Source organism: Netta rufina (genome assembly GCF_964035555.1).
Source record: "Netta rufina genome assembly, chromosome: 2".
NCBI classification, from domain to species: domain Eukaryota; kingdom Metazoa; phylum Chordata; class Aves; order Anseriformes; family Anatidae; genus Netta; species Netta rufina.
The window spans coordinates 133,047,972-133,066,054 of NC_140124.1; the positions used below are offsets into that span (position 1 = coordinate 133,047,972).

The window sequence follows — 18,083 nt, forward strand, 5'->3', positions numbered from 1 at the left end:
CGCTGGGGGGAGGCTCCGCAGCCCGGCCCCGCCGTGGAGGGTTCACGGATCCCGGTTCCTGCCCCTCAGGAAGCCGAGGCTGGGACCGGCTGCCCCTGTTGGGCTGGAGAGGGGCGGCCGGGCCCGGGGCAGAGTGGAGGTGGGCGGCCGGGTGCGGGCGGTGAGGCCCGGGAGGAGCCCTGGGCGCCGTGAGGGCCGCTGCTGGCCTCCCTCCTGCCCTGCTGAAACGCGTTGGTGTGCCTAGCAGCGGGTTGTGTTTGGGAAGGGAAATGGTGAAATAAAGAAATACAGCTCTCTCTTAACTGAAACCCCAGCAACCTATACAGTAAAAAAAAAAAAAAAAAAAAAAAAAAAAAAGCTTACTAGTAACGAAAAAAAAAAAAAAGCTTACTAGTAACGAAAGGATTCTGACATCCTGGACCCATGGGAATTTTAAGACCATTCAGCACATCAGCACTGCACTGCAGATGATTTGCAATGTCCTTAAACTTTTTATTATTACAATAATTATTATTTTTTTTCCACAGGGAACAGACAACAGGTATGGAGAAGCAGTGTGAGCTGTAGTTCAAAATACGTGTTTCTCATCGTGCTGTGGAGCTCAAAAGGAGCAGGGTGCCAAATCCCCAGTGCCCACGGTTACATTGGCCAGTACTTGAAGATAAAATTTCTTCCTACTGGGTCATCAGCTTGCTCCTCTGGTTATGAGTATTGATAATAATTATTTGTCATTCATCTTTGCAAAACAGCAAAAGCCATTGGGTGGGTGCACATAGATAGCAAGTTTTAGCATCAGGAAGCTGATGGAGTTGAAATGGGAGAACTTGGGACAACATTTTTCTAATAGGAAGAGATTAAAACATAAATATGAGATGTTATTTTTGTGGAATCTTAATGTGTTTAATCTCCACGTGTAATTAAGCATTCTTTGTCCTTAAATGTTCACTTAGATACCTTCTTAGATTTTCTCTCCTACATTTCTTCTGAAATAAATGACCACAGTCTTCTAATCTATTTTTATGCAAGTTTTCTTCATCTTCGTTGCTCATTTTTTCAGTCACTCATAATTTTACAATTTCAGTTTCACTAGAGTGACCAGAAATTTATAGTGTATCCTAAATAGTACTATATCTCAGCTCTATATAACTACTTAAATGTTCTCTGTATAGTTCATTATCATTATTCTGTGTCTTATTTATCCTATTGGCTTGACTTCTGTGATCACAATCATATGTGACAAATTGTCATCATAAGAAACTGAATGAATCCTGTAAACCATATTATAATGTTTATACTTTCCATTTCCCTGCTTTTATCCAATTTCATTTTATTTTCTGCTATTGTGTCTTCCTATTTATTCATATTTACCTTCTAGATTTCTTGAGTTCCTTGCTGTCTCTCTGATCATGATTGATCTAAGTAACCTCTAATATTTTTTGTTTCTCTACTTGTTCCTTTTTTCAGATCATAAATAAATGATTCATCAGGGTTCCAAACTTAGTTTCCTCAGTAACTATAAGTGCAGAAAGAGGCATTTCAGATACTATATAGGCTACAGGCTTAATCAAATATAATTCATAAAATAGTGCCATAGTTTACCAAGCCCTGCGAAACAGTATCTAAATAAAATATTGAGGTGATCTACCACTAATTATTTACCCTTTACAGAAATGTAGATCTGAACCATGCCCATGTCTGGGCATGCCAATTTTCTCCATGATGATAGTTATCTCTGGCTTATGACTTTTTCTTAATAGCTTTTGGTTTCAAAAGTTTCTTACAGTATTTTTAAACTTTATCTTGAGGTGCTAAGTATGTATTTAAGGTAGTTGGAGTGGCAGAAAGAGCATAGGCACGCAAGTTTACAATGAGGACTCAAGTTTTTGCTGAGGACTACATTCTCACAGTTGGCCAAAACCTTGAAAGCCTAAATTATGGTTGCTATACATCTATCCATTACCTCTTAGACATTTAGATAAAATATTACTGAGACAGTTATCTTTGCATAGAGCTAGTGCTAGTTAGACACTTTCAGATCATACTTTTCTAGGTATTACTGATTTTAATGATTTTTTTTCTTCTCACAGATTAATATACTTTACATGTGTCTAGGTTTACAGTCTCAGAATTTTTCAGGTTACTTCACAAGATTAAAAAAATAAAATAAAAAAAAAAAAAAAACAGATATTTTGGCCTTGTAGTCCTCCTGATTTGCTTTAAACCAGAGACTGGATGCTTGAATATTTCAGATAATCTATTCTTAAACTCTTCCTAAGCTTATAAAGACGTATCTCCCAAACCAAAGTAAGAGTTATAAAATGGAATAATAACTTATTAGACCAATTTAATTTTCTCATAAAATTCACTTAGATTTTAGATCATGAGTTATGCAGGTGCTAATGTTTTTTTTTTTTTTTTTTTTTTTTTTTTTTTTTTTAATGCCTGCTTTCTGTTTTACTCAAGCTGTACAAAAGGGTTGGTATCAGTCACTCATCACCTTTCCAATTGGCCAGTCTATGTGCTCTACACAAATAAATCAAATGTTATCTCAGAATAATCCCGTGTAGATTATCTGGGTTTAATGTTCATAAACTGCTCAGGCCTTTTCTGGATTCCATTGTCAGTGGTGAATTTGAAATGAGAAGGAGAGGGATTTCAATCATCCCCTTGCACCTTGTTTCAGGTCTTGTGTGGGATGGATGGAGCATCAGTGCTGCTACTGTTGTGTCAGGGAGGGCTTTGTTGTGAATGTGCTTATCCCGATCCCACCCCAAAACAAACTGTGTGGTATCAGCCCCATTTGAGAATCCCAACTAGCAGACTGCTTCCCCACAGCTCTTTTGATGTTTCTTAAGTAAAGAATGCCTGTTCCCCAAAAGCACCTGGCAAGAACTGGCAAGAGTGCCTGAGAGGAGCTGTGCTGATGGTAGAGGGCACATAGACTTCTTTCAGTGGAGCCCATGAGACAGTCTTTCTTGACTTAAAATAAAACTTTTTATTATTTTAGTGTCCTTAAGCGTGCACTGAGTAATTATTTGAGAAACAAAACCCAGTGAAACACAGAGACTGAAAAGCGCCGCTGCAGCTCGGGCTCCTGAGGCGAAGGCAGCAGCCAAGCAAGGAGCCGGCGCCCAGTGGGGTCGACCACCTGAGGCTGCTGGGGCTCCGATTTTGCTTCCCAGCTACAGCCTCGCCTCTTCCCCGACACCACCGGCCCCGACAGGAGCAGCACCATCCCCGCAGAGCCCTGCCCGGGAGCCGCGGTGAGGCCGCCCCGCCGGGGGCCGCGGAGCAGGCGCACCGCCCAGCGCCCGCCCCCGAGGCTCGACAAAATGGCGGCGGCGGCGCTGCTGTGGCGGAGCGGTGCCCGCGGCGGCACCTCGGTCTCCTTGTCCGGTGGCAGGCGGGTAAGGCGCTCCCCGTCCCGGGGAGCCCGGTGCGGGCAGGCCCATAGGGGTGCTCCGCCAGCCCTCTCACCCGCTCTGCCAGGGCTCCTCTTGCGGTGTCAGAGCCACCCGCAGCCGTGGGGAGCCGTCTTGCAGTGTCGGAGCGGTGTCGAGGGGCTGCTGGTGGCTGGGGGAAGACCCCAAAGGGTCGGGACGCCCCCGTTTCTCCTCAGTGCTCCGCGGAGCCCCTTTGTGCCCCATTTTCCTTCAGGCGGACGGCAGGGGCTGGAAGTGTCGGTAGCGCCCTTTGGTCCCGTTGGCAGAGTTGCAGCATGTAATTTGTCTGAAGTGTGGATGTTGCTGTCCAAGTAGTGAGACGGCTGCTTCTGTGTGGGTGTTGTTAAGGTTCGCTGAGGGCCTTTTCCAGCGAGCTGTGCCCAGGCAGAGCGCTTCCTACCACTGACTGCCTCCGGGAGGACCTTCTGTAGTAGTTTCATGACTTACTTCCAACCCCCGGGTGAGGGGGTTTGTTTGTTCTCTTCACTTCTTTATTTTTACCCTTTTTCCTGGCGTATTTATGCTTCTCTTTACACCCGAGATTTAATTTAACACCTAGACTTTAAATGCTGGCAAGATTAGACTGAATGACTCCTGCCAAGGAAGCCCCTTGTGAAACTGCTCCTGAGGAGACTGCTGAATCATACCAACCTCCCCGGCTAGTTGATGCTGTTAATTTATTAATCTTGGTCTTAAAACCCATACTGCGACCTGCTTCCTCATCCTCCATCAGCAGGAGGAGAGCTGCTTGCACAGTTTCTGTAGTGATGTGAGTAAAGGAGTGGGCTGTGGAAAACATGTAGTACCTGTGGAGGGGTAATCTTATCCTGGGGGCAGGGGGCCTCCCCATGACATCTTGGTTTGTGGTGTCTGCCGTGAACTGAAGGTTTTCAGAGCCCCTATATATCCCAACAGAGATGAGCTGAACAGGGAGCTCTGAAGTCCTCAGAGAGAATCCTCACCCACCCTTTTCCTGGAGCCTTGGGAGTATTGTGGTATTCAGTGAAAATGTGCAAATCTGTTTTTGGTTGGGATAATTATAAAACATATTGGGATAATAATAAAACATAAATAAATCACTGTATTACAGGTATTTGGTGGCAGATCTGATCAGTAGAACTTTATTTCAGAAAAATGCAGTATCCTTTGTTTTTTCTATATAAGCTCTTTGTATTGCTTAGAACAGTTTCTGGATTTTTGCATGTGTGTGTGAGAAACCATTGCACATTAGCTGAGGAGTCCAAGTTCTAGAAATAATCACTAAAATATGCATTTAATGTAAGTGCTGTGGGACTTGCTGCATTACTTTACTTTCACGATAAATCCAGCTTTAGTTTGACCTTTACTTTCTTGATTTTATTTTACAGAGTGCTCCCAACTCTTTTTTCAGTCGTAGTTTTTGTTTAATCATTTGCTTGGGACATGAGCTCCATTAAATTCCATGGTTCTTCTGTTTTCACCCATGTTACTCATACACAAATGTATTATCACATAAAAGGACTTGCATGCACACTTTCTCAGGCCAACTTTAAGATCTGTGAAACTCGCATCCCTGTATATTATTAGCTATGGCATGTACAGATTATTCAACTATCACTAAAAATATCACTAAAAATCAGTTATTTTCAGAGTTAGCAGTTTGAATTAGTAATTATAACAATAACTTGTAATATTTGTACTATTTTAAAATAAACTTTCTTCTTCGTGGCAACAGGAAACATGTTGAACAATTTTATGCTTTTGTTCACAACACCATATAAAAGTAAACATGCAATTTTCCTAAAATTACATATTTTTAATATATATACATATATTTTTGTAGTGAAATAGACACTTCAAGGACTTAGGTATAAGTTAGTATTGGTGAAAATAAACAGAGCATGAGGTCTTGCATTCTTCTATTTTTTTTTTTTTTTCACTCAAAAGATGGTCTAGTCTTGTCTTTCTTAGAAATATTTCTAGCTCCAGATTGAGGTAACTTCTGTATTCTAAATAATTCGGGACATTCGGCATTTTTATTGTAATGCTGCTATGCTGAAGTATTTAATTCAGTATTTATTTTAGGGCTGGATTCCATCTGATGCTGGAATGACCTAATGTTTCACAGATTGCAAGATGGCATTAGTTTGTTTAGCAGCTCCAGAAATTACTGGGACAGGTCTCATGCAGTTTGATTCTACCTAATTCAAGACGGTTAAGGGTAATGTTTCATTGTGGTAAAGGATCAAAGCCATGGCACTGCTAGTGAAGCTTTTGAATCTGTAAATGTATAGATAAGTAATTTCAAAATCACATGCATTTATTAGGGCTAAACTCCTAATACTTAAAGTACATTTTATATCTGAATCTGAACCTCAAATCCTGCTGTAAATGTGTAATTTGTTTGTAAAGGATTTCCACATACCTTAGTAAAAGTGACAGTCATAAAAATAACTAATATACAGAATAATAAAAATCATGATTAAAATATTTTTTTCAATAGTTCCTTAGTTGGAATGGAATGTCTAAAAATAGCTTGGATACTTTTCTGGTTTACTATTTGTATTTCACTAAAACACCTCCCTGCAAATGCAATTTAATCATTCTTACATTCAGTTTGTAATGATAGGAAGGTAGTTATGGTTGTTATCTTCATTGTCAGAAAAAAATCTAATCTTGAGTAACAGTCCTGTAAATGGAAATAAGAAAAAAAAAAAAAAAAACTTCTTTTTTTTTCTTCCAGTTTTTCAGCCGTGGGCCAAATGTGTTACTTCAAGACAGCAGTGCACCACAGGCTGCATTCTTTTCACCTCTTCAAAAAGTGATGTTGCCACCGAATACCTTTCAAGGGAAAGTAGCCTTTGTAACTGGTGGAGGTACTGGGATTGGCAAAGGCATGACGACAGCCTTGTCTAGTTTGGGTGCCAAGTGTGTTATAGCAAGCCGGTAAATATTAATGAACAAGTTGTAGAGCTTTCATGTAGTATTGAATGTTGAGTAGATTTGTTTTGTTTTCTTTTCTTCATAAAGTAAACAGAATAAATTTTTCCAGTTTATTTCAGTACCCTTTTAATTATAATGTCATAAATACCCCAAATCTGATGTTTAGTTGGAGCTGCAGCATAACCAGCAGTAGAAAGAAATAAGCTAAACTCAGAAAAATTCTACATGAAACGTGGCAGCAAAATAAACCAGAATATGACATAAATTCCACTAAAGCATGAAAGAGAATACAAAATAGAATGATATTAGTGGACATCTTGTATTATTGTGGGTGTTCTTTAGATAGATTTTGATTGCAATGAAGAATTACAATCATTCATCTTAATTCTTAGCAAAGATAGACCTTCTACAGTTCCCTAAATATTAGAATAAGAAAAACAATCTCACTTTTAATCAAAATAAGTGCGATATTCTTCTAAGTAGTGATTCAGATATTAGTTTTAAGTTTGAATGCATAAGTACCTTCTAAAATACTAATAGAGTAATAGCTAAAGTTAAGTTTATTATGATTGAGTACTCAGAATAGAAGCATTTTGCTAGTTTACTACACTTGATTAGTTTAATGTTAGTCTCCTACTTTAGATGCTTCTGAGTTACTTTAAATAGTAATAACCAGAAATTACTTAGATCTGGCTTTCAGAAAGTTAGTAACTGAATATAATTTTTATTTTGGAGTTATTTTCATGAAAATCAATACGTGTGTGCATTCATTAATCTTTTCAGAGCAAATACAAGCTAAAATTTAAAATATTATTTAATGATATTTTTATTTAATAATCTGAACTGTAATTGCATTTAATTGAAATTCAATGTCATTACTTATTTTAGGAAGCTTGATGTTTTGAAAGGAACAGCAGAGGAAATTTCTTCTAAAACAGGGAATAAGGTAAATTTTACAGAATAGTGAATGTTATACGTTAAATGGGTTGTAGGGATTTTATGCATTTATATGCTTTTTTTTCCATTATTATGCAGGTCTATGCTATCCAGTGTGATGTGAGAGATCCAGTTTCTGTTAAAAATGCTGTTGCTGAACTAATTCAAGTGGCAGGTCATCCTGATGTAAGTATTTTAGTGAAAGGAAAGATCTGCAGTCTTCATTATTGAAAATGTATGAAGGATATGCATATGTGTGAAGGATTTTAATGTGATAAGAAGTTAATGGAATCTAAAGAGACTAGACAAGAAGTGGCAGAACTTCAAGATAAAGCTAACATTGACAGTTAAACTGGCTATACCTTTCGCATAGTTGTTAAAATACTCTAGTTGTACTTGGTTTAAGGACTAACAGTTTACTTGTAAGCAGTGGAATAGTTTCAATAGGATTGTTTTAATTAAGTGAACAGAATGCTGCTCATAAATCCTCCTGAAAAGATGATTTACCTGTACAGATAACTAGTAACACCTATTGGTTATTAACAGTGTCTCACAAATTAAAAGCAGAAATAGTCCTAAACAAGTCCTTGCTTGACTTATTAAAATACACAAAGAAGGTTCCAACTTGAAAGTTACCTGCTGCTGAAATGAAGAAAAAATCTTCAGTCAAGGTAAACATCTTTTAATAGTTGATACAAAACACAGAGCATTAATGTTAGCCCATTGCTCTGAGAAGGGTTGTTGTCTACTGGAATCTAAGCAATGCTAGGTCATAAATCCCGATTTGGTTGTGGTTGGACCAAGTCAGATTGTGCTAGCTGTTTAGAAAGTGTGACGAGGATGTTAACATCAACATAAAGGATATTCAGTGAGATTTAAAATGGTTTTCTGTAGATTTAAAACTGTCATCTGTTTACTATAGACATTTTGCTTTCAGCAATAGCTTCATGTAAAAATGAAGGAGAACCTGATGAATTTAAAATGTGTGAATAAGAAGTGGAGAACGTATTTCTCCTTGCTGTATGCTATATCAGTGATATAAATCAGCTCACTGTCCTGATATGTAGACATATTGTTCTGGATGTAGTTTTGACTGCTAGTTACTGCAGTTTCTGGCCAAACAATATTATTATCTCTAGGTTTTAAGTGTGTGTACAGAGGGAGGAGACTTCTTGCTCTTTTTTACATTTTTATTATATTAATAATTTTATGAATAAATATCGCCCATGTTGTTTTTTTTCCAAGCATTTCCTGTCTAAACATTCATATTTCACTTTTTTGCTTTTAAGAGAGACTCCATACTGAATTGAATGTCTAGTTCTTTAGTTTTCTTCTCTTTAGTGACAGGACAGGTATGTCTATGAATACTGGGAGCATGGGTATCTGGGACAAACGTTTCTGTTAGGACACAGTGGAGACAGTAGAGAAGGTATATCCACTACGTTTTCAGCTCTTCACTACTGGACTAGTAATATAGAGCAGTTTGGATACACAGCTATTTTTTAGTAAATTCTTTTTTTTTCTGTTTCAGGTTGTGATAAACAATGCAGCAGGAAACTTTATTTCCCCTTCTGAACGACTCTCTGCTAATGCATGGAAAACTATAACTGATATCGTGCTTAATGGTACTGCTTTTGTAACTCTGGAAATTGGAAAGGAGCTCATAAAAGCCCAAAAAGGTACCTTAAATTTAAGATAAATGATAAATAAGCCTTGTAACATAATGTTACTTGCTTTCCTTGTGTTACAATGTATGCTTATGTATCATAGCCACAATTTTAACACTATGTCTTTTCTAGAAAGTTCTTATTGATTAAAGCTGTACTTTAAAATCATGGAGTAGGACTGGTTAGAAATTATTTTATTGTAGATTGCAGAGTTTGTACTAATTGTAAAACACTTGTAAAAATGGAAAAAAAATAAGGCTTTGTTTAAAGCATGTTACTTCTTTCTTGGGTCTATATATATATCTTGGTTTCATTAAGCAACTGAATATGTGATGCTTATTTAAATGAACATCAAGTCAGAGTAACAATTCATGTTTTCCTTCTTGACTTGTTAATATATAAATAATTAAAATTCACAGGTGTAGGATTTGACTAATAGCTCTATCTATATTGATGAAATTAGAACAAAATACCCATTAGTAACTACTAGGCTAGGGCAGCTTCTAAAAAGGCACTGTAAGAGCTTGGGCCTTCACTCTAGTCAGTGATTTCATGTATATATGTTGATAATCAGTGGACGCCTGAAGGTTTAGATTAAGCTTTAGGGCCTAATCAACACCCATTTCTACTTATGTGAAAGAACTCTAACATTCATGGAAAAGGGGAAACTAAAATAAAAAGGACTTCCAAGATTGTATCTTCTTAAAATCTTCTTACAGCCCAGAGCCATACAGTTCCCTGACACTTGAGCTACAAACTTCTGTGCTGCCGAGGGTGCTTTTTACCTTACGTTCAGCATTTGATCTTTGTGTGTATTGTTTTTTTTTTTTTTAATGTTTTTGCAACTTCTAGGAGCAGCATTCCTGGCTATTACAACAATTTATGCAGAGAGTGGTTCAGGATTTGTGTTACCGAGTGCCTCTGCCAAAGCCGGTGTAGAAGCAATGAGCAAGTGAGTAATAGAGCAAAATGTTTGTTCTGCTTTTCATTTCTTCGCAATAGGATAAATATAAAGACTGAGCTAAGCTAGTTGATATAGTTAATATAGTCCTCCCATGCCATTATATGATCAGAGAACCTTCCAGCCTCCAGTATCCTAGCAAGAAATAGCGCGCTGACGATTTCTTACAGAAAAAAATGTTAACTGCTTGTTACTGTGATAATTTTTATCAGGGCAAAAAAGTGAAAGCTGAGAGCACACGTGTAGAAACAAATGTATTTTATCAGGGACTTCCCTGCTTTCATCCGTGCTCTCTTCAGTAAACTTTAAAAGTTTTTATTCCTTTGGAGTGGAATAAAATCAGCCAAAACCCGCTTGCTGTGGTTAGAAGGGGGAGAATAACAACGGAGTCAGCGTTTCTTTGGATGAAGTATTTTTATTTACAAAGACTGTGGAACAGACTGGATTTCCAAGTGCATCAGATGCTGGAAGATAAATTATGCTTTTAAAAAGTCATAAGTCACTTGCTGCTGTATGATTGGCATTCACACTGGGGTGCGTGTTTTTCTTGGCATGTTTCCTCTTCCATCCCCTTTAGCCACTCTCCACTAGCTGTTCAGTTTTTTCTTTCTTGGGTTAGTTGGTTATTACATAGACTTGGTTTTGGTGCATTGGGAAAGGTGTTCCCAGCTGCATACTTTTGCTCTCTGCCTTGCATTGCTGTGGCACTTAACCAGAACATTAACCAGAACATTAAGTTTGCTACTTCACTGGAAAGCAAAACTATAAAAAGGGTGACTTTTTTTTTTCCTGTGGGTTTTTGAGCTGAATAAACCTCTCAGAGAACCAGAAGAGTGTTGCATTTTAACTTTCTTGCATTGACTGCAGAGTTGTTATGGGGAAGTGGAGCTACATCTTTTGGCGACAACAAATTCTAAAATTTCAAATCCAGAGTTTCAATAATGAGATTCTTTTGCATTTTTTTTTTTCTGCTGGCTCTCATAGGCAAACCATCACTTAAAACCAGTTGTCTGAGGGAAAGTTCAAGGTCTGTAGTACCTTCACCTTTCCTTTGCCCTTTGTTTGGGTGGAGTCTACTTTTGCTAGTTTCATAAATATTTTTTTTTTCCTAACACCATCTTAAATCAAGGTCTGCAATTAAAATTCAGAGCAATGTGTTGTATCCAAGTTAATTGGCAAACAAAAATAATTCTGTCATTGTTAGCTATGTGACAGTCCTTGGTAGAAAATACTTCCTCCTCTGCGTTTCAGCAGAAGGAATATAATAGTTTGGCAGCTGTTTAGTAAGTGGAATTCCATATCAAGAAACTTATGAAGACATAAGTGATAGTTTTAATTTCTGTTCTGTAGAGCCAAACGGAATTTAAACATATATTTTTCCAAGATGTTATGACACAGATTCTTCATTCAGAAGATGAACTATCTGAAGTACTACTTATGTAGAGACAATGCATAAAACAAATATTACTGGTCCCATTTTAAAATTTAAGGTCTGTTTCATGGTATTCCAAAACATGTGAGAGATACATTGAAAATGCTGGAGATATTTATATTTACTGAATGGTCATAACTACCAGAGAAAGACCGTCTAACAGCTGTTTGTCAAGGAATTGAGGTGCCAAAATCACCTGTACTTGGAGGGAGAGAGAGAATCCCTCCTTACTGTTATTTTATCTATGATGCATATGTTAAATCAGTATTCCTCTGTTTGTGAATGTGATTTTTTTTTTTTTTTAATTATAAATAATTTTGTTAAGAACAACAAAAGCAGGAAAAATCCTTAAGTGGAAATACCTGTTTCAGGACTCAAATTTTAGTATTTACACATTTGATTCAGTTCTGAATATATATATATATATGTATTTATATGTGTGTGTGTATATATATACACGCACAAAATATGCACTGAGTAGCATTATTAAAGTAATGTTTAAAATGTTGATGCATTTTGTTAATGAATTTTTAGGTCTCTTGCGGCCGAGTGGGGTAAATATGGCATGAGATTCAATGTGATTCAACCAGGTCCAATAAAAACAAAGGTACATAGCATGAAGTGAAACACAGCCTTGAATGTGCTTTGCAGTAGAGACTTACCTTTAAGATAGTCTAACCCCTTCTATAAATGTTAAGTTAGGGTATAATTTCCTTGGAAGTCCCAAGACTGCTGGAATATTGAACACATTACTTATTAATAATACATTTGTAACGTGGAATTTCTTGAATGTAAGAAACTTGCTCTTGCCCCTTCCACTATGCTAATATAAAAAAACTTTTCTTAGTGTTTTGAAGGAGGGACATACCAACATATTGTAATGTTCTTTTTTAGATGGGATTTGAAGAATGTACATGCATAATTTGTCAAGTGAAGTGAGTTCTTGGCAGAGTACAACTGTCTTTTGCTGTCTGAACTCCTAATTCTTACACAAAGCATCTCAATTCTGAAATTTCAGAGTCTCTTTTAGGTGTATGAGAACAGAATCTCACTAGTTTTGTTGAAAAGCACAAAACTAGAAAGAGAAAAATAAGTCAGCAAGAAAATGTGAAGCTTTGGTAAGAGTGAAAAGGAGGATTGAAGGGTTTGAAGGAAGTAATCCAGACCAGCTGGAACAGGAAGAAAAAAGGAAGCAGTGCTGCAAGAGAAGAGAGAAGAATCCCTTTCACATAGAGTCCAAATATTACAGTTATGAGTTCTAACAGCTAATAATGGTATTATGGCTATATATAAAATGTTCCACAATTGGTTTTGCTGTTGTTTTGGGGGGCGGGGCAGAAAGTTTATTTTCTTTCTTTTTTGTTTTGCCAGTCTTAGATGCTACACTGTACAACTTAGTTTTACCCTTTTGACTGTAAAGTTAAATAAGTAACAGTATCAGCAGAGTTGTAAGTATGTTAAAACAACATGACAGCTCAGACTGAAAACTCTCCTGGTTTTGTACCAAGTGGATTTTTAGTCAAGAGTATTAAACAAACCACCATGTGATGATACTTATTATTTGTTTCCAGCCTTTGGTAGTCTATGGCCCAGAGAGTTTGATACAGCTAGTATCTTTTCAGATTGTAGGCATCTTGATGGATTTTTTCCTTCCATTAGTTTGTCGTGTTCCCTTTTGAATCTATATAAACTATTAGCATATGCTATATCATGTGGCAAGATCACTTTAATTTTTAGATTTCAAAATTTTTGGCAAGATAAATACTTTATACGTCAGTATGCTACCTCCTGTTTTTTTTTTTTTTTAATTATTTTTAATTTAAATTAATAGCATATCTCCCACTTGAGATACTGTTTTTTCTTAGTAAAGTATTATGTTTGTCCAACTTCAAATCTCTGAAAACAAAACCGCAGATTTCTATTACTTAAACCAGCATATTGCAAAATCAAAGCTTTCCCCCTTAAGGGCTACACCTGTGTCTTCAGAAAACGCTTCTGGACGTCAATGTAGGAAAAGGAAGAAGCGTACAAGTGGAATGCTATTAAGCTTATAAACTGGCATTTAAAAACATGCCTATAGAAAATGTAAATGGCATGAGTAGAGCCATGATTACAGAAATTACAGTGTGCTTTAACTCTCATAACTTCAGTAACTTAAGATAAATGTTACTAATGCATTTCTGACTTTTGCCTGAGGAATTTGTTTCCTTTTGGAGGAGCCAGGAAGAACAAAAAACTCTATTTCCTATTGAATTCTAAGCTATTCAAATATTAAAACTTAGAGTGAATTAGTTTAGTTCTAGTCATTGAAACAATTTGACTGAACCTTTTTTTCATGCTCTGTGCCATGTAAAATTTATTTCTGTTGCTTTTGCTGCTGCTCATTTCCCCTCCTTCCTCTCCCGTGTCTATGCAGCAATTTTGAGTCTTGTTTATTTCCTCAAGTCTATATCAAGGGTGTTTGTGAAAACAACCCCCCCCTTTTTTTGTGGATAGATGGTGGGTGACCATACCAAACGAATGTTTAATTCCAGCTTACCACCCTCAGTAGATGCATATTAGTAAAACAGTGATAAATTATGTTTTGTTTCCTATATTCTTTTTTTTTTGATTTGTAGACGTTTTGCTCACAATTGTTAAGTTCCTTATTAAATTTTCCATGGAGTCAGATTTCTGTCTAGTTTTAATTTCTCATGTAGCTAAAACATTTCTTTTCATATGTTTCTCTTAAATCTCAGGGTGCTTTTAGCCGCCTTGACCCAACAGGTGCATTTGAGAAGAAAATGATTGAGAGGATTCCCTGTGGCCGTCTGGGAACTGTAGAAGAAATAGCAAATCTTGCTGCCTATTTCTGCAGTGACTATGCAAGCTGGGTTAATGGAGCAGTAAGTTACAGTCGATCTTGTTCATAAAATCAACATGCTGATGGTCTGAGTTCTGCTGATGGTTTTTAAAATGGTTACAGTATAGTATTTCAGAAATTAAATGAAGCTATTACTTTGAAACTCTACAATCATTATTAACCTTTTAATTGTATTGTATGATGGTTAGTACCTTTAAAGAAGAACATTTTAAAAAAAAAAACATTGAATTACATTATTTTGAGTATGGATTTTAGTTTTCGGTCTGAATCAATAAAAGTGACTTTCACAGTTCAGAACAAGGAAATACTACAGGAAAACCACTTATTAAATATACTGTTTATGCTTACTCTAGGTTATTAGAATGGATGGTGGAGAATATGTTTCTATGGCAGGAGAATTCAATGAGTTGAAAAAGGTACTAAATTTCTTCCCTGCTATTTTATGTTCATATACTTGGATGTGTAATTATATGGAATTCCAATAAAATGCTCTTTTCTCTTTTAGGTTACCAAAGAGCAGTGGGATATGATGGAAGCAATGATTAGGAAAACAAAAGGCTCTTAATATACCTAACTGTGTGGTGGTGAATTCTGGAAATGAACCACTACTTATCCATGAATATTTAGAAATAACCAAATGAGAAATAGCCTTAAAAATCTTTTGTATGCTGATTTCAATAAAATATTTAGAAATTGTCATGTTTTGAATATAGAGTGTTTTTTTATCTGATTTTTTTTTCAATCAGTTATCAGTCGTGAACCAACAGTTCATTAAAATGTTATTGTTCTATAGTTAATGTCTTACGTAGCCATGCCATGATCTACGTTTTTAAAGAATATTTCTGAGGATTCTTTGGTTTCTCATGTCTATGGAAGTATTTCTTAATATTGTAGCCCCAGTAGGATTTGAAAACCATTGTACTCAAGTATAATTGTTAATCTGAAGAAAAACAAATCAAGTCCTACTGCTTGCACTTCAGTCATAAGCCCTGAAACTGCACATAACAAAATGTCAAGTCATTAGAAGTACTACATACGCTGAGATGGAATGTAGCTGGTATGGTTACTTAAAAATATTTTTAAAATGTATAACAATCTTGGTCTTTTTGACATTTTCGGTCTGTTAATTATTTTATGCCAAACTTTAAAAATGACATTCAAGGGGTAGTAATGCCTTCCTAAGTAGCTCTGTGCAAATAAAGTAAACGTTCTTGAAAATGAAATATTAATAGCAAATGATTTTTAGTTTGCGTGAGATGAGGGAAGTCCCTAGATTTCATTTGAATTCAGAGTGGTACTGGAGAATCTGTAAGATGGCATTACTTCTGAACCCAGTCAGTTCATCCATCACAAATAACATGGGTCAAATTTGTTATAAGCTGTTGATTATAAAAAAACGTTACACTTCCTATATTTCCATATTAGGGGATTGCCTGATATTAGCACTGCATGCCCTATCTCACCCCTTTTAAACAATTGGTAGAATTCTTTAAATAAATTAAGTGGTGCTTAATTTATTATTATTTATTAACTTCCAGGCCATCCACATGTACAAGGATAGATAGACGCAGAGCTGTACAAAACATATACAGTGATTTAAAAATCAGGAATATAGAAGTAACTCAAAGACACCTTCCTTCAAGTGCTGATAGCTATTTTGTTGCTTTACCCCTATTTTAGGCCATGTTAACTAACAATCTGCCAGCCTCTGGCTTTGGGATCTTTTGAATGCCTTAATGCAAAGATGAAACAAGCTAACATGTTTTACTGAAAGGGTGAACCGTGCAGGCTTGGTGGAATGATAATACAGTTTCCATGTACCAGGTTTCTCCTGAGCAATGGTTCTGTGGGGGACTGAATATTGTCTGTGCCACAGATAATAATAATAAAAAATAAATAAATAAAAAAAAAAAAAAGGAAATGTGTTGATGATAGCAGCTTTGAAAGTGTATCTTAAACATACAGTTTTGTTTTCAAAGCATCTTCGGTTTTGCCAGGTCTACTGCTGAGATAAATTTCTTACATGATATTCATGTCTATCCTCTAAAAGTAATTTATAAATTAGGGAAGTTATATGACATGCTGTTCTACAGATATGCTGTTCCACGCTTGTCATCCCTTGCAGATGCTTAAAATTTCTCTTCATATGGGACACAATGTGTATAAGGCTTTGACACCTTAAAATTTGAAAAAAATTTTTGAAACTTTCTAAGGTACCTTTGTGAGCTGCGGTATGATCAAGTGTTTCTTTACGATACTAGAGTATCCTCTGGAGATGGGCTGTTGATAAATGTAAATTCCCACTGGTTTCTTGCATCCACAGCTATGAAGAAGTCTTAATATAGGAGGGTCTGTTACACGGTTAAAATACTGGAGTGAGATTCAAGATAACTGTGTTCAGTCTCCAACACTGCAATACATTTGCATGACCTTACGTTATTTCTGTTGTATCTGAACAGCACAGTGGGTACCCTTTCCAGCTTTCCCTTAGGACCCAGTCATCTGAAGCAGGGAGACTAGCATGTTACTTTTAGCTTACAAAACATAGGTCTTGGATGAAACATGGGGGGGAAAGATCAAGAAAGTAAGTCCTATGGGGTGTCCAACCCATAAACATGCTCTGCAGTTTTATGTTGTGCATTCCTCTCTGTCTGACATAAAAAGTGTAGCTATCACAGCTGGTTTATTCAAAACAGAAAAAATGGCAGGAGATGGTATTCATGTTCTACACACTGCATTATGTTGATTTATTTCCCTTGGGAGTATTGCATTTCTGACCCTACTTCAGACTACCAATGAACCAGGTGGTAAAAGGGGATATGAAAAAAAGTTTTGTGCAGCTTAATAATTTCATGAAGTTGGAAGTGCAAGAAGGTCAGTGAAATAGTCAGAAAAAGTGATGGTGTACATTGGAGATCACAAAAGGAGTCAGTGGGGTTGCATCGTCTGTTTTCAACAGAAGTACATTTTGACTGCTACATTAAACTTTGAAATTCCACCTTTTATTTCAGTTGTTGGTTTACTTGGAATCTCTGTTACATTTACTTACAGTAATTCTGTACTCTAAAAGTGGTGTTGTGTTACAGCAGAGGTTTATAAACAAGTAATGAAAATCATTTTAGGTTGCTAATGAAAAGAGATAAATTGTACTACGTTGAGGTAATGATACAAGAACTGCTGTCAATCTCTAGTTTGGAATTCCCTCCTCTTGAATAATTCAATTACTGTTGAGAATGTTTCTATTATTTTATGACTTTGAGAATCTGCTTTACAAGCAGAAGTGTATGCTATTTGAGGGAGTTATGGGTTCCTATGTGTCCAAATGGGCTTCCAAGTTCATTGGCACATGAGCTGCTTATATCTACTTTAAGTCCAGTTACCTTCAATGTTTTTATAAATGATCTGGACACGGGACTCAAACGCATACTAAGTGAGTTTGCAGATGATAATAAATTAGGAGGAGCTGTTGACTCCCTTGAGGGTGGAGAGGCCTTTCAGAGAGATCTTGAGAAATTAGAGGACTGGACAATCACCAGCCATGGGGAAATTTAACAAGATCTAGTGTCAGATTCTGTATCTGGGATGGGACAACCATGGCTGTACGTGCAGACTGGGGGATGAGAGGCTGAGGAGCAGCCCTGTGGAAAGGGATCTGGGAGTTCTGTTTGACAGCGAGTTAAGTTTGAATTAAGAGCGTGCCCTGGCAGCCAGAAGGGCCAGTGGTACTCTGGGGTGCCTCAGGCTCAGCACCGCCAGCTGGTCAAGGGAAGGGATTGTCCTGCTCTGCTCTGAGCTGTGAGGCCTGACCTCAGGCACTGCGTGCAGTTTGGGGTGCCACAATATCAGAAGGATATAAAAC

General features: G+C 36.9%; 1 protein-coding gene across 1 annotated transcript; it reads left to right on the plus strand.

Annotated features, from left to right (window-relative positions):
* The first annotated feature begins 3,306 nt into the window (after positions 1 to 3,306).
* DECR1 (2,4-dienoyl-CoA reductase 1) lies at positions 3,307 to 14,921 on the plus strand. The gene is made up of 10 exons (XM_084306659.1): positions 3,307 to 3,407; positions 6,166 to 6,368; positions 7,254 to 7,311; positions 7,401 to 7,487; positions 8,833 to 8,980; positions 9,821 to 9,920; positions 11,896 to 11,968; positions 14,100 to 14,246; positions 14,578 to 14,640; positions 14,730 to 14,921. The coding sequence occupies exons 1-10, from the start codon at positions 3,333 to 3,335 to the stop codon at positions 14,787 to 14,789; spliced, it is 1,014 nt and encodes a 337-aa protein (XP_084162785.1). The 5' UTR covers positions 3,307 to 3,332; the 3' UTR covers positions 14,790 to 14,921.
* The last annotated feature ends 3,162 nt before the right edge of the window (positions 14,922 to 18,083 follow it).